The sequence below is a fragment of the Fundulus heteroclitus genome, chromosome 12 (assembly GCF_011125445.2).
Source record: "Fundulus heteroclitus isolate FHET01 chromosome 12, MU-UCD_Fhet_4.1, whole genome shotgun sequence".
NCBI classification, from domain to species: domain Eukaryota; kingdom Metazoa; phylum Chordata; class Actinopteri; order Cyprinodontiformes; family Fundulidae; genus Fundulus; species Fundulus heteroclitus.
In genome coordinates, this window is record NC_046372.1 from 42983562 (window position 1) to 43000186 (window position 16625).

General features: G+C 42.6%; 2 protein-coding genes across 2 annotated transcripts; one reads left to right on the top strand and one right to left on the bottom strand.

The window, feature by feature from the left end:
• Positions 1-188: 188 nt before the first annotated feature.
• On the bottom strand, positions 189-10911 carry anapc7 (anaphase promoting complex subunit 7). Its single transcript, XM_012882695.3, has 11 exons — positions 10708-10911; positions 10087-10273; positions 7306-7425; positions 5182-5293; positions 3640-3793; positions 3421-3563; positions 3134-3251; positions 2780-2976; positions 2470-2694; positions 1389-1539; positions 189-1286 (listed from the first exon to the last, which is right to left on the bottom strand). Exons 1-11 carry the CDS (start codon positions 10806-10808, stop codon positions 1097-1099), a joined length of 1698 nt encoding a protein of 565 aa, XP_012738149.1. The 5' UTR covers positions 10809-10911; the 3' UTR covers positions 189-1096.
• Positions 10912-11558: 647 nt separating this feature from the next.
• Positions 11559-16327, top strand: ube2g1b (ubiquitin-conjugating enzyme E2G 1b (UBC7 homolog, yeast)). The gene is made up of 6 exons (XM_021308840.2): positions 11559-11736; positions 13564-13666; positions 13777-13874; positions 14021-14199; positions 14306-14413; positions 14502-16327. Exons 1-5 carry the CDS (start codon positions 11694-11696, stop codon positions 14390-14392), a joined length of 510 nt encoding a protein of 169 aa, XP_021164515.1. The 5' UTR covers positions 11559-11693; the 3' UTR covers positions 14393-14413; positions 14502-16327.
• Positions 16328-16625: the final 298 nt, after the last annotated feature.

A 16625-nucleotide genomic window follows, 5' to 3' on the forward strand; every position in this document is an offset into this window, starting at 1 on the left:
ACGTTATGTGTTAGTTTCAGCACCAGACACCCGTGTGTTTTAAATCACAGCGTGAGAATCTCATGCCTACTCTCACGCCGTGATGTGATGCTTCCTGTGGCGTCATGACAACCAAAGATGCTGGCGGACTCCCAGCTGTGTGACCCAGAGGCGTCAAAGCAACAAAAAGTTTCCAACAAAAATCTAAATCTGAGCTGAATCAAGGACTCCTTGGAAGGTTTTATTTTCAGTTTAGGCTCCAAGACATAGGATCCAACGATACAAACAAGACAGCTAAATACATGCCAAAAACCTTTACATTTATCAAAATATGTACAAAAATATAAACATTTTACTTATGATTAGGCGAAACCTTACACTTTAGTGAGCTGATCGTGTTTTTCCTTTTTCTTCTATTATCGAAACACGAGGAGCATGTTGCTTTCAAGGCAAAAATCCATAAAACATCTGAAATGAATATAAGACAAAAAAGTAAACCTAAAAAGCAGCCGATATATTGAAGACTGTCACAAAGTCCTGGCATATTCACATCTCTTGGTGGCACTGTGGACATCAGGTCAGACTCAAACCAAGTCCAATCTTTTTGGAACATAAACGGCAGACATGTTTTGTCTTTTATTTTACGGCTTTCACCGTTTTACTTTCTTCAGAAACCCCTCTGGACAGAGCAGACCTCGGTTTAAAGGCATGTGACGTGCTGCGAACAGAAGATCGTTTAACGGCTGAAAGTCAAAAGGTCCGATTTTTCCAACGCTCGTGTGTGTGGTCGGATGCTTTTCATCAAACGGCTGCAGCGACTGACCCAGAGAAATGAAGCCGACGTGAGCTCAGAGCGAAGCTGGTGATGTTGGGAGAATGATGGGAAAGGGATTTGTACTGAGCTCTGCGTTAAGCTGAAGCTGTTAAACAGGGTCACTACTCCATAAAGTACCGTAACAGAAACCAAACAGTTGGATGAATGCTCAGCCTCTGCTTGTCGTTACTAAGCCAGCATCTTGTAAGGAGCCAGCGGCGGCACGGTCTCCCGTATCGGTGGCTGGAGGCTGCCGGCGTGCTAAGGCGTGCCGCTGACTGGGGGCTCCTCTGGGACTCTGGGTCATTGCATCCCAAACCACTGCTCCTGATCAGCCCACTGAGCAGCTTCACTGTCGCTACCCTCCAGATCTCCATCCTCCCCGCTGCCCTCCATGTCATCGCCGTCCAGCTCCACCGTGGCGTCCGTGGGGCTCTCCTCCTTCTCCATCTTCTGCATGCCCTCCAAAGACTTCTGGTCGTTGGGATCCAAGCTGAAAGAAAGCGGTTCAATACGAACACTCGTAATGTCCATTTAAAGGGTTGAAAATGTACCTTTTTGGTTGAAACTAAACCCAGAACTCATGGAGATGTACCTCAGTGCTATGCTGTACTGGTCCATGGCCTCTTGGTAATCGTTGACGGCCACCAGGAAATCTCCCAGCATCCTGTGCAGGACGCAGTCACTCTGATTGGCCAGGGCGTTTCGTAGGAGGGCAATCCCTTCCTCGTATTTCTGTTCCCGATCTTCACAAAAAAACAAAGTTCATTCAATTTTATGCAGGCTAATTCTCTCCCCCCCCCCCCCCCCCCCCCCCGTCACACACACACACACATATAAACGTGGACGCCTCATTGGCCGCAGGTTTGCACGTCGACGTCACCGCCATATTGTATGTGGCAGAGAGTAGTGAACATCTATGTTCCCTGTGTGTGTTTTAAGTATTTAGATAGAAGGATATATATGGAGCTTATATATAGTTGTAAAGAAATATATACAGATTAATTGATTGAGATTGGCAGAACAGAGATCTATTGATTGATTGATGGTTTTATAGATGGATAGATTGATACATGATAGAAAAAAGAAAAATATATTATTATATGTGTATGTGTTATGAATATAAAGATCAAGTGGTTAAATCTAAACATTGTGGTCTTCATTATTTCAAAACTGTGTGAACCTTTTAAGTTCTGGTATAGACACAGATTAGCAACAGACTTTTTGGGGGAGTATTAAAGAGATAAAATTACTAATGAGAAAAAAGTCATAGTGTGGTAATATGAGAAAAACATCATTATGAGAATTAAGGGGGGACATTTCCAGAATAGTCACAGTTTGTAGAACTATTTCAGTATTGGAGTAATAGGGCCAGGTTAGATTATTTTAATTATTATTTTTTACAAGTATAAAGTCAGGAGAATGAAGCCAAAGGGATATGAAAATAAACTCGGAATATTACAAAAATAAAAATGTTACGAATATAAAAGTATATTCTGAGATTAAAGTCCCTCTGATACTGTTTAAGTGACTGAGTCTAACTGCGGATTTGCCACATTCAACATGGCGGACGCTCTGACGCATCCCCAGCATAGGCAGAACCCGCCCAACGAGGCGTCTACGTTTATGATGTCTATGGTCACGCAGCTCTGGCCGTGCTCTCTGAGGCTACGTACTGAGCAGTTCGGCCTTTTTCACCACCGCCTTGGTGTAGTCGGGTCTCTGGGCGAGGGCTTTGTCCAGCAGCGCTTTGGCTTTTTCTTGAGTCACGGGGTCTTCCAGGCACACAGTGGCGAGGATGGTCAGGGTCTGCGCGTTGGCCCCCAGAGTCTTATAGATGTTGTTGGCCATTCCCATAGCTTCTCGAATCCCGTTGGACGCCAGGTAACAGTCGATCAGACCTGAAGTTGATCACAGGCAGGTTAATGGAGGCAGATCAGCAACGCCGTCCTCCCACAACACCCAGACCATCAAACAACAACATGCCTTCATAGCAGTCAAGTCTGCAGGGGGCTAACCGCATGGCCTCCCTGAAATGAATGATGGCCTCCTGAACTCGGCCCATGTTCCTCAGTGCTGCCCCCTTCAGCAGGAGGGCCTGCACGCTGTTGCTGTTGAGCTGGATGGCTTTAGCGCCCAGGTAGAGGGCTCTGGAGTAGCGCTTGCTATAGAAGCTGTGGCAGCTGTGGACAAAACACACAAATGTGTCGACTTATACCGCTCAACCAGACCACGATGTCAGCACATGAGTGAAATAACGAACGGAGTCTGTCTATCCCGCTAAAAGCCTGTCTGAAGTTTAAGAGAACCACTGAGACGGTCCATTATTCCAGGACTCACCCAGAGATCACCCAGGGTTCAGCGTGCTGGTCAGAGATGTTAAATAACCGTCCTCCAAGGACTTCCACGTCTTCCAGGTGTCCCTCCCGGGCCATCAAATAGCCATAAACGTCCATGCCTGTAGGTAACGAAAAGAAAAAAGGGTTTCAGGTCCTCTGAGCCTTTCCTGTAAATGTAAAACACGGCAGCTGGTTGGAGGTCATGAAAAGATTATTGGTGGACAAAAAAGCAGGATTTAAGATTTCATCCCAAACAAGACAAGCACGGGGAGACCTCCTCTGACTCGCCTTTGATGAGGTACGGGTCCAGCATCTGAGCCTGTTCAAACTTCAGGATGGCGTTTTTGGTGTCTCCTGCCCTGAAATAGACATCCGCCAGGCTCACCAGGAGGTCCACGTTGTCCCGCAGCAGTGACTTCTTCTCCAGAGAGCTGCGGGGAGGACGGGTTGAGGTTTTTATTTTAGGGAATTCGCTCGGCTGGTACACGGCGTCAGAGCGGTTCTCACCAGATCGTGTTGATGGCCCTCTGGTTGTCCCCCGCATGGATGAAGGCGTACGCTTTGGTCCACACAGAGAGCCAGTCCAGATTAGGAAGAGTCTGGATCACATCGATAGTCATGGAGGCCACCTCTGCTCCTTTCACCGACAGAGAAAGGAGGCCTGGAAGACAAATGGGGATTTTTGATTTATTTTCTACGGTTAGCTGGAGCTAGCGGCCATCTACGTCCAAGCAGTGTGTTTAAACGCCTGGATAACCGAGTCTGTGGGTGGCCCTGCTCACACGCGCCTTTTCAACTCCGCTCACTGACTCTCAGGTGACTAAGAACTAGGGCTGAACGATTTTGGAAAATAATCTAATTGCGATTTTTTTTCTTAATATTGCGATTTAATGCGATTTTTTCCCCAGTTTAATTTATCATGTCTTTTTAAACATATACAAACAATAAATCAATTTGTTTCCTCGTTGTGCAAATTAGCTGCTAAAAGACCCGCAGCATTTAAACTCAGTGCAGAAATGATTGCGTTCTGCCTACGATATATTTCAACCAAAATTGCAATTTTGACTTTTCTCTGCATTAACCACAAGCAACAAAAATGGCCTCTAAAAAAAAGATGTTTGTAAACAAGGACTATTTAAAACAAGAACTTTTTATTAATCAAAATATTGTTCAAGAGAACAGCTTTTAGTTGATTTGGACATCAAACCTTGTTGAACATAAAGTCCAACCAACAAGCAAGTCTATGTATTAAACTGATTGACCTGTACTTAATGCTTTGTATGATTATATAAACTCTAAAACAAGTAATAAAATTTGATTATCTCACTGCTGCAACTGTTTTCCCTTCCATGTGGAGCAAACTCACTTTAAACATTTTACCAACACCTAATGGACGTGTCTAATTCCCTGATTGTTACATAGCCAAAAATCGCAGACTCTGCGATTTGGAAATTGCGTTTTTTTAAATCGCGATTATATTGAAAATGCGATTAATTGTTCAGCCCTACTAAGACCAGTGCAGGGTGATGGCCACGGTAAAGCATTTACTGTTTTTAGGGTCTCTGCCCATGTGGAAGACCCACTTGTGCCCCAAGTTTTAACTTCCTGGCTGAGGTCCGGAGATTTCGAGTCAACGTTGCCACAATGCAGCAACACCCACCAACCATTATACCGCCACGCCTGTACTTCACAGCTGGGATGGTGTTCTCAGGCATGCAAACGTTTGACCTCAAACAGACACGTGGCGCTTCCTGATATCTTTGCTGATTTCTTTTGATTTGTCCATCATGTCTCACACAGAAGCAGAGGGATAACATCTGCCCACAGCTTTGCCTCCAGCTGACTCAAAATCTTAGCGTACGTAAACTTCTGCAGTTTCAGAAAGTAAGGAATGACTTTTTTTTTCTCCGGGCATTCAGTAAATAAAATGATTTTTATAATCCTAACAGACCTAAAACTAGAAAAGTTTTTTTTTCCTAACTTGTATCTACGTATCTGGTTTCCACGTGATGGTGGCGGGTGGACTGCAGAGACGGTGGCTGTGCGTACCGATGATGGCGTCCAGGGCGAGGGGACACTGTCTGAGCACTTCTTTGTAGCTCGTCACGGCAGAACGCTCCTGACCGGCTTTCCTGTACAGGTTGGCCAGCATCATGTTGATCTGAGGACGGGAGGAACGACAACGTCTCATTTTAGTCACCATTACTCCATGAAACAGCGCGAGAAAACAGACAAGTCTGATGCAGATCAATTTAGTATTTGTTCATTTATTTTTAACGTTAAAGGAGCAAAAAGTATGAAAATTAGTAACAACACTATTTTGTTTCATGTGTTGTTCTGATTTCTTTTATTTAACCTTTATTTACACAGTTATTCTCATTAAGATGCAGGATCTCATTCTGAAGAGAAACCTGTGTGATAAACAAACAAAAAACTAATTTTACAAACAGTAACAATACAAGTAATTCAAACATTTGACTCAATTAATGAACCCAGTAAAATATGACTTAAAAACAAGAGCAGGTTGCCTAAGATGATTTCTCTTTTTTAGATGTAAATTGTCCCAGAGGAATCAAAGCGGATAGTTTCACATCCTGCTGCAGAGGGGGGTCCAGGTTGACGGGGCAGCGTATGAAAATGCTCTTTCCCTAAGCTCTGATCGTACTAACGGAGCACTGAAGGAGTGGAAGTCCTGAGAGCGAAGCTGTGGCTGCACTGTCAGCGTGTGTTATGAGGACAGGTAAGGCGGTAACTTTATGGATGAAAACGCACCAATGCGTAAGTCTACGGCTCGATAAGGATGACCAGTTCACCAGAGACTATAAATTACAGTGGTGGGTAAGAGATCCATGTTCTGAACCTTAATGCTCCATAATAGACAGCACCCAACATCCACAGAGATGATTACACACTGTAATCCAACAGAGGCAGGAAGATCATTAAAACAAGACGCTTAGTTGCACTCTAAGAAGAGCAAGATCTATTTCTAAAGAAAAATTCTAGTTTTATCTTCAACATTTTTACATTTTCAATATGTGATTTAAAGGAGAGCTTATTGTCAGTTTCTAAGCCAAGGTACACATATGTTCCAGCATACTCTATTGGTGTACCGCTCAATGTTTTTAACAAAAGGAAGAACTTGTGCAACCTTTTTGTGGTTCATTTTCACAGCATTTAGGACGAGTCTCTGGTGAAGCAAGTCGGCCTGAATGTTGTCAAACGCAGACCGCAGTCACCCAAGCACAGCAGGAACTGTTTCGGCATGGCAGTAAACTACAGCGTCATCCGCATAACAATGTGTACAAGCGTCAGTAGTATTCGTACCAGCATCATTTACATATATCGAAAACAAAGTTGGACCTAAAATGGAACCCTGTGGCGCCTTTTCTGTGATGTTTGAGTAATCTGATGAGAAACCGCCTTGTTGGACGCATCGTCTATGATTTGACAGATAATTAGAAAAGCAGCTTCCAGCAGCATGTGATAAACCAGTATGTGACAGCTTTTGACAAAAGGACGGTATGATAACCGCGTCAGGCAGGTCAATGAAAAGAGGAGCGCGGTAGTGATTAGCCTCCAAGGCTTCCAGGATGTAGTTGCTGCAACTTTTACAGTTTCCTGAAAGCCGACTGATGACATGACACGATATTAGCCCTCCACAAATATTCTTTGAGCCGATTATTAACTAGGCTTTCAAAGACCTTGGTTAAAACACAAAGTTTTGAAATGGGACAATAAAAAGGGGAGAACAAGAAGCAGCCTTCCACATATCTGGCATTTGGAGGTTTGCAAAGAGAGATTAAAAATATGAGCGACTGGTTCATTTATAATGTCTGCTGCTAAAATTAAAAAAATAAGGAGGAAGGTTGTCAGGTCGCACAGGTTTATGGAAAAAAAGAGAAGGTGTTTCTGTTGAGCGGGCGATTCATGGAGGAAGTGAGAGACTGACCATCTAAGACGGGTCAAATAAGGATCCAGAGGTAATGCAATATCTGTTAACATATTTTATACAATAACCTGCTCAAACGTTGCTGTGTGATCAGTCTGGAATCATACAACTCTGTGGCAGTGAGCCGTTTTTTTTTTTTTTTTTTGTTTTTACCCCAAATCATTTCTAAAAGAAAACAAACTAGTATAAAAACTGTGACCGAGTTGCAAAAAGCACCACTGTACCTTTGGAGTCCTTTGTCTTGATGGAATCCCATCCAGCACAGCTATAGCGTCTTTATCCAGCTTCAAAATGGTGTAGCATTCAGCTATCTTGTACTTCACCTCTATTTCTGATGGCAAGCTCTGAAAGACAAAATTGCCCTGCTTATAAATATACTTTGATCAGGAACCCTGGTGCCTGACATCTCCTCTTTAAGACGAAGAACAAAACTATACTTTAGCTGTTTTTGGAAAAATAATCACAGGTTAACTTGAAACATTTATAAGCATCTTGTGAAAACCAGACAGTCCAAACATGAACCAAATAGTGCGTAATAGAAATTCAGGGCAGTATACTACAGTACAGCTGGTTCTACAAATGTTCAATAAACATTTGTTTAAAGAAAAAAAAAAAAAGCATCTCTCCTTGCTATTAGGAAGCTGTTGCACAATGTGAGCCGACAATATTAAGACCACATCGTAGCGAGACTAAATAAGGTAAGAAGAAAACAGCACAGCTATTAGCAATGATGTTTTATGGAGCGCTAGCTGCTTCTGCTGTATGTGGACGTGTAGTGAGAGTCAGGTGAGGGACGTGAAAGACGGATAAAATGTGACATGACCGTCCAGACAGCGGACGCTTTGAAAAACAAAAACAAAAAAAACATATGTTTTCGAAATCGTACCACATATGGAAATCCTTGGCACAAATCGGATTTTATGGGGTGAAAAAGATCGGATGTGGATGGCATTTCCCTGCAGTGTGAGTGTAGGCTATCAGGAGGCTTTTGCCCTCTCCTACCAACAGGACCAACTAGTATACCTCTGGATACCGGAGAGATTTTTGTCTTTTTTCCATTTTGTTTCTTATAGTTCTGGTGTTGACTGTGTTGTGATGGTCGATTGTTTACAACCTTCTTCCAGTCATAATGCAACCTGACGCTGTAAGATTCACCTCACTGAATGTGAATGGTTTAAATAATCCGATAAAAAGGGGGAAGGTTCTTACAAAGTTTAAAAAAGAAAAAACTAAGATAATCTTCCTGCAGGAAAGCCATTTGTCTGAAATGGAGCACAAAGAATAAATAGTAAATAGGGGCTTTAGAAATGCATTCTATAGTTCATTTAAAGGAGGAAGTAAAAGGGGGGTGGCAATCCTGATTTCTAATCATGTCAAATTTGAATGTTTAAAAGAAATTAAAGAACAAAGATGGAAGATACATTCGGATAAGGGGAAACCTGGAAGACCAAACGGTCACATTGTTTAATATTTATGCACCACCAGAATCTGTCTATAAATCAGGTACATCAATGTAACAATAGCAGAACTGGCAGTAATGGACGTTTGGAGAGAATCTCACCCGTTTGAGAGGGATTACACATTCTACTCTGCTCCACACTGAATGCCATGTTTTTCATGAACATAGAAGACCGGTTTAGGATTGCAGGACGTCAGATATGGACGGCCGATCATTGCGCTTTGAAATTAACATTGAACCTCAGCAGAAAACCTAGGATCACAAACTGGAGGTTAAATGTTGGTAAAGAAAATAACTAAACTAAATAACTGGCCAGGCAATTGAGAAACAAACAACTCAATACTATCAATAAAATCACAGACCCTACCTCCAGATCGTTGTTGTACAAACCAGAGGAAATCCAAAAGGCCTTTGAAGGCTATTACTCAGACCTGTACTCTCAACCAGAACCACCACATGATAAAACTATTAAAACATTCTTAAAACTCACTGGATCTTCCAAGTATAGGAAAAATCACAAAATTCTACATTGTGTGCACAGATGACAGAAAAGGAATTAGAAACTACAATAAAATGAATGAAATCGAACAAAACTCCAGGAACCAATGGCGATCCTAATGGTATAGGATATTTGAGAAAGAGCTGTATCCCATGCTGCTAGCATCCTTTAATCAAACACTGAAGAAAGGTATCCTACCCGTTTCATGGGAGCAGGTAAAAAGATATTTACCCATTTAAAATGTTGTTAGCAGCAGCAAAACAAGCCGTCACACGCAAATGGTACAAACAACAACGCCCTACACTTAGAAACTGGACGGACATTGTGGAAAAAATTCACAGTATGGAAAGACTTTCTCGTATAATGAGGTTGCAACAAGCAAAATATGAAGATTTTTGGGGAAAAAAACTGACAATATATGTTAACGACAACTGATCACCTGCTCTGTGTGCGTCGGATTGTTTGTTAGAATTTGTATCTTTAAAAACAATAAAAGAGAGAACATAAAGCTCAGACTAAAAGAACAAATCTGCTGAACGCATTTTGTTATGTGAAGAGGCGCTCCTAAGGCTCCATCTCAATTTTCTCCTTTGCAAAATTTGATGAAAGCTTCCCAAGAAAAAAGTCAGCTACATAACAACTAAAACAGTACAAAACGGTGAAAGGGCGACATGCCCAGCACCTTCCACAGTTTGGTTCTCTGTCAACGTCCAAAAGACGCAGCTCCCTTCCTTTTGTCCTTTTCTCTCATTTAATTTTTTTAAATATTGTTGTTTTTAGCAGGACCTGGTAGCTAAGGTATGCCACATTCGCTGGTCGGAAAAAACATTGGGCTTTTTCACGTTACATGATGGATGATCGGGCTGGGAAAAAGAATAAAATAAATCTGCCAATTTCAGTCACTAACTCGTTCTCGGTGCATCTCTGGAATAAAAATACATCCATTAACCATAATAATATGATCCAGCAAAGCTGATGTGGTGACAGCGCAGAATGAGCTGCTTTAAAGTCAGCATCAGGAAAGCAGAACAAACAAAAAGCCCAAACCTGTGCTTGAATGTTGGCCGCAGCTCCACCAGTGGAGGTACGAACTTTAGATGTTTTGTTGAGCACCTTCTTCTGCTGAAGCGCCATGCTGTATTTGCAGGCGGCATTACGGTATTCCTTATCGTGGAAGATGGCATCAGCATGGTAAACCAGGAGCTGGTACTTCTGGGCTGGTGAGAACAGCTCCCTGAAATCAGGCACATGCAGATTAATACATGACCGAAAAGCTAAAAAAAACAAACAGAGCTAATTCAGCCTGTGGGAGACGACAGCAAACAGTGAAGGTTGTGATTATTTGACAGCTGTCTTTCTCTAACATCGTTAATACAACCCGTAAACGTCAGATTAACCCACTTTGGAAAAATCCACAATACAAATGATCAGCTGCTGGGTACTCCGTTGCATACCGGAGCCCTGCGTACGACTGTGTTGGAGCTACATGCTCCTTCGTGACTTGTAATATTTCGATCTAATTTTGTGAGGTAATGCTCTTAAACAGAGCTCTATGAATGTTGCAATCATTACTATTAACTGTCGTTGTTGTGTAATGTGAGAGAGAAAAAACCCATTCATCAGGAACTAGACGGGCCCCAAACTGACATTACTGATATTATTACTTACGGATTATTATTACTCATCGTTAGCAACAAACTGCTCAATATGCGGACATTGGAGTACAGGCCGGCCGCAGCCATATCCCGAACGTGGTCCACTACATTCATTTTGGATAAAAGCTTGTTGAACCTTTCTGCGTCCAGCTTAAAGTTTGAGTCAGTAAACAGCTAAAGGGCGCTAGCTAGCATCCGATGTATTAAATATGGCGCCGCACGGCCTTCCTTCCGCGTACTGCTGCCTTCCGGCGCTCCTCACTAGCTCGTATTCTTCTGCAACTGTACAATGTCGGGTCCTTAGGATGACCTTGACTGTAGTTTGAAAATACTTTTTTTTTTTTATTTGATATTGTTAATGCATTCCTAAAGTTGTGAGGGTTTGTACTTTGTCTCTTTTGAAGTTAAGATGCAACATACTATATTTCCGATTTATTTGAACGCATCTCAAAATCAAAAAAACAAACAACAACAAAAAACCGTAAATAATAAAACACACTGAAAGACATTCTGAATGCATTCTTTTGTGTATTTTCAATTATTATTTGCCTGGTATTTTTTTATTATTTATTTTTAATTTATTTATTTTCTGACTGAGTCTAACTCCTCACGAGCTCAAACATGTGTTACGCCAAATATATTTGATCTCGTAAGGAGTTTAAATTCACTTATTTTTGTACTCACAACGACATGATAGTTACAATTTATTTAAAAAACTAAATTTACTGTGTGTGCGTGTGCAACCTAAACCGGTGTCTGCTTCAAAGATAATGCCCCCCTGTGAAGAAAAAAAAAGACAGCTTGTTCATACTGAGGAAACACTGCGTTCTTGGCCGATTTAGACGCGCATGCGCGCACGCTCGCCGTCCACCGAATGTTGTGTCAAAGTAGCCAGCAGTTGGCATCGCAGCGCCTCGTTTCTGTCCCGGTTCTAGCTCTGGTTTTCCGAAGGTGTTTGCCTACAGACAGCGTTTTTTCCCTCGGTTCCGTTCGCGTACCATGACCGAACAATCAGCATTACTTCTTCGAAAACAATTAGCAGGTAATATGAGCATTCGTCGTCACGGCGAAACAAAGGTTGTGTGTATAACCGCTGCGCTAACGCTAGCTTGCCAGTGAGCTACGCGAAGCGGTGTTTACGCCATCGGGGGCTAACACAGCAGCATAAAGGCTGCCTTTATCAACACGCTTCGGCGTGTGGCTGGGCTGTTTAGGTTAGCGAATCGCTTTTAGGCTTCCAGGCGTATATTTAGAGCTATAGCAGACGACATATCCATCTAAACTAGTACACACTCGTAACGTGAGCCCTGCTAGCCGCTAGCTAGTTTGGTATTAGTTGTCAGACAGAACAAAGGAATAATCAACCCAAGAACATCTCCTGCCTTGATCACTAATGCAGGCTAATGATAGTTGCAAGTACCGCGATCCTTACAAAGGAGCACACGTTGCTGCGTGTGTAAACAGACAGTGGGGACGAACACAGGCTGGAAATGTGTTTATTTAAGGTCGTATCTCAGGTATCTGTTGACGTATGTGTGTGGAGCTGTGATGCTGCTAAATGTCCCACTTTGACGGTAGGTGTCCCAGTAATCAGGCCCAGGTCTGCTGGCTTCTTTTATCTTCGCAGTTTGTTTGTAAGGGTTCGTGATTTTTTTTTTTTTTTTTTTTTTTTCTGATGATGCCAAACAGCTGAGTCTCTTCGCCGGAACTGGAGATGGCTCCTCAGCAATAAATCAGGCTGTTCCCACTCCATGTTAACAAATGCACGAGCAGACGCTGGATATTGAGACCAAAGTTTCCGCATAAACAGCTTGCGTTTATTAAGTTGTTTCTTTGTTTTCGGTTTTTAAAAAAAATACACGTTTGCCATATTTTCACAAAGATTGCAGCTCATGTTTCCCTCCTTGCTTAAAAGCGTTACAGTGAATGACACTGCGTGGCACCTTGTTATATTTATTTAAACCAAACTTGAAAGTCATGAATCAAATCGGGTATGATGATGATTTTCAGCTGCGCTTTAAATTACAGAAAGGGGCTCAAAATTGTTGGAAGTTTTAGAAAGAGTGATCATGGATTTGGCCCTCACTGCGAGACATCTCAGGATGCACTTTTATTATGGCGTTAGGGTCTATTTATCACCTGAATACATTTATGGGAACTAGTATTGGGTAGAGGTTCAATAGAGGTTCATGATCCTCTTCGTGGCCGATTCCTGTTTTTCTTTGACGCATGACTAGCCCAATCCGATTTTACGTAGATCGGTTAGATTTAATTAATGGAAGAAAAAAATATCAGGAGTCAATCAGAGAAAGATTAGCTGATTCCGATCCTTGGCCGATTGATTGGGGCGGCGATATTTAATATTGACAAAGTAAATATAGATTTAGAAGACTTCGCTGTGGTGTAAAATGACTACTTGTCTGTAAAGAACCTGTTTAATAAAGTCATAAAATTATCTTTTAAGCGTTGAAATAGAGACATGCAAGTAAACGTTGTGTTCTCTTGGTACTAAATGTTCATAGGCATCTTCCTGACTTAGCCAGATTATCAAATGGGACAGATGTGCTGCCAATCTCCCAGTTTACTGATTTAAGCCTTTAAAGCAGTATTAATTTCACACTTTGTTGCTATTTAGTGTTATCAATATGGGTTACGCTTTGCATGTAACAGCGAGACTTACACAGGCCATGATGATTTAGGCATTAATGAAACTGTGCGCCTATCCGTGCTCCTTCCAAAATATTCTCAAATTTATTTATTTTTCAGTAATTTTTTTTTTTTAAAAGCCTACCTGTGTTTAGTGTTTGCTTTACAAAGCATTTATTTTCTGGGAATATTTTGAAAACTCCAGTTGTCTTCCTCCTGGCAGAGCTCAACAAGAACCCAGTGGAGGGCTTTTCAGCTGGTCTGATAGACGATGACGACATATACAAGTGGGAAGTTGTGATAATTGGTCCCCAAGATACTCTCTTGTAAGTGAGCAGATATTGACGAGGAGGGATGTGACAGAATAATTAAAAAAAATAACCTGAACGATTGTTTTTTTTTTTTCTTTGTATTTTGTCCCTCCTTTGTTTTGCAGTGAAGGAGGGTTTTTCAAAGCATACCTCACCTTTCCTTATGACTATCCGCTGCGGCCACCAAAGATGAAATTCATCACAGAGATTTGGCATCCCAATGGTACAGACACTTCTCGTCACTTCTGATGTTACTAAATCGTTTTAATGGCTCGTTGTTATTTGGCGGCTTGCAGATAAAGACCTGAAGCGGTTTCCCTGTTTAACTGCTGCCTAGTGAGTGCGCTCTCGTCATATTCCTCTCCGCAGTTGCAAAGAACGGCGATGTTTGCATCTCGATCCTGCACGAGCCCGGAGAAGACAAGTTCGGCTACGAAAAGCCTGAGGAGCGCTGGCTTCCGATCCACACCGTGGAGACAATCATGATCAGCGTCATCTCCATGCTGGCAGACCCAAACAGCGATTCCCCCGCTAATGTGGATGCTGCAGTGAGTTCTGCTAGCTTTCCTGTTCCCCCTGACGCTGAAGTTGTTTTTCTGCAGTTCAGAGAAATGGATGCTTTGTCCCTGAGATAATGTGATGCTGCCCCTACAGAAAGAATGGAGGGAGGACCCTAACGGCGAATTCAAGAAGAAGGTGGCTCGCTGTGTAAGGAAAAGTCAAGAGATGGCCTTCGATTAGGGGTCCGCTATATGTTCCAGGGTGAGTGAACGGACCCGTTTAGCAGGACTCGGGTCTGAGACCAGACATCTGAAAGTAACGAAATGTTTCAATGTGCTTTTCTGTGCAGTTTAAAGGAAATGCCTTCAGCGGGAAAAACTTCAGCAAAAAGGCTTTTGCACCCTTTGTTTTGCCAGTCAAAGGATTCGGTTGGCCCCAACCACGTTTCTGTGAACGGTCTGCCAAGATGAGCCAATTTGGGAACACTACCAGCGAAATTATCCTGTTTCCTACCTGGAATTGTATATTTAATTTAATTTATTTTGAAAAAATGAATGATGTAAGATATGTCACTACTGTAAATGGACTTGCTTTTTTATCTGCTGCTGAACAGTTTCTACTTTCTACCAGGTTTCTTATGCAATTTAGTGCTCAAGATTGTGTAGAACAAAACAAAAGCCTGTCCCCATTAGGTCTTCGTTCGTCCTCCTTACTAACCGCCCGATTGTTGTCAACCCAACACCTTTCTTAGTGGATGTGATTATTTTTCCGAAGCTGTCGTCGAATCACCGTTGCCTTTTGTTGGCGTCACCGTTTAACAGGCGGCTCTTTGTTTAAAGCAACCGGTTAAAGACGTTTTAGCGCGACCGTAGGGTCTTCATGTGTTTTTCTGTGAAACTGCCTCCCGATTGCGGTTTCTTCTAATACCAGTGCGTGTTGGGGATGTTTAAAGCCATGACCTTCAAACGCGCAGAATCCATTTCTAGCTCTATTGTCCGTTCATTGCCGGGAAATTTTTTGCAGCTTACACATTATTTGAATATTTCCGTTTCACGGTGTTTTAACTCGGACAGGTGTAGCAGACGGTACAAAAGAGGTTTGTGCCAACGTCTCAGGATCAGGCTTTATTAAGGTCTTGATTGGCAGTCGACACGGTGGGACCCTAGACTTGCTAATCCCGCCCCTCTTGGATCCTGGTCGACATGGAGGCCCGCGAGTGAGCTCAGTTTGCCTGTCGGTATAAATCATGGCCAGTCAAACCCCATCTCTGTATAAATAAACTCAGACTGTGAATATTCTGCATGTAGACCGGTGAACTGGCTCCTGGTCCTTCCCTCATGTCGGACACAAAGCAAACCTGAGCAGGTTTTACGGTCGAAATGGTTGGTGTGCCGGGGGAAAGGCTCCTGATTTCAGAGGCTCCATAGTTCAGGTAGATTAGCGGTTCTGTTGCCATGGCACGTTTTGGCTTTTTATTAGCGTGTGGATTCAATCGCACTCACTTCTGGGTTTCCACTCTTGGATAGAGCTCCTGTATAAGGTTTTATTGGTCTGTTGTTGGATAACGTTATCCCGTTTGCTTTATTGTTGGGATCCTTGATTGGAGATGTTGAGTTGTTTTACCATCTAGTACAGATGGTAAAGTGGTTTAAAAAAAATGCATACACGATGTTATTAACAGACCGATGAAGCCATGATTTAACCTCCATCTAAAACGTGTTTAGTCCTGACAAACACTGAATTCAGCTGACCATCCTGTGGCGTGCATGATCCGACGTTAAGGAGTTAAGGTTATGTTTTAAATAGGAAACCACTGTCGGTGCCCGCTGGTTGAGTGTGCTGTGTATAGGTAGTACGTTTCTGCAGACTGGATGGTCACGTTCCTGCTGTTTGACGTTCCCAGGTTTACTTGAGAACCTTTCCGACCCGCCCCATGACCTCCTCCGACCGGTGTTCACTGTATTTGCACAGATGCGGTGCGATTGAAACGTCGTTGAGCAATACCCTCTGAAAGCGGCGGCGTGCCCGGACACGTTGCCGCCCCGTGCACCGCGGCGCCATTACTCGTCTCCTGTAGGATCGTCGTTCGTTTTCTGGTTTTTATTCTTTCGTTTCATTTTTGTGTCAATGCAATGTATATTGGACATGTTGCTCAATAAAGTTGTGTAAACCGAGGGGCCTGTGCTTCACTTTGTGATCCGCATCATGAATTAAAACACAGCAGGGGGTGAAAGGAGAGCAGACCTGTGCTCTGTAATTGGAAGCCAGTAAAATAATTACACTACAGGACGACATACTTCGCTCTGGAAAGGCTCTGCTGACGATGTCGACGTCGGTAACCTCTGTAGTTCAACAGGTGAGCTCAGGGTTGGTTTTTAGGATGAGGAAGTGAGTTAAATATGTGGAGGCTCTGAAATAAAAGGAGCGTCTGTTTTAAAAAAAGAAAAAAAAAAGTGCCATTTTGATGTGTCAC

Coding starts and splice junctions, on each gene's coding strand:
- anapc7 (XM_012882695.3), bottom strand. CDS start 10,808: ATGAATGTAGTGGACCACGTTCGGGATATGGCTGCGGCCGGCCTGTAC. Junction 5,294..7,305: donor CAAGACAAAGGACTCCAAAG/GTACAGTGGTGC, acceptor TCCCGTCCTCAG/ATCAACATGATGCTGGCCAA. Junction 3,794..5,181: donor CGCCCTGGACGCCATCATCG/GTACGCACAGCC, acceptor TTTGTCTTCCAG/GCCTCCTTTCTCTGTCGGTG.
- ube2g1b (XM_021308840.2), top strand. CDS start 11,694: ATGACCGAACAATCAGCATTACTTCTTCGAAAACAATTAGCAG. Junction 13,875..14,020: donor AGAGATTTGGCATCCCAATG/GTACAGACACTT, acceptor TCCTCTCCGCAG/TTGCAAAGAACGGCGATGTT. Junction 14,200..14,305: donor CCGCTAATGTGGATGCTGCA/GTGAGTTCTGCT, acceptor CTGCCCCTACAG/AAAGAATGGAGGGAGGACCC.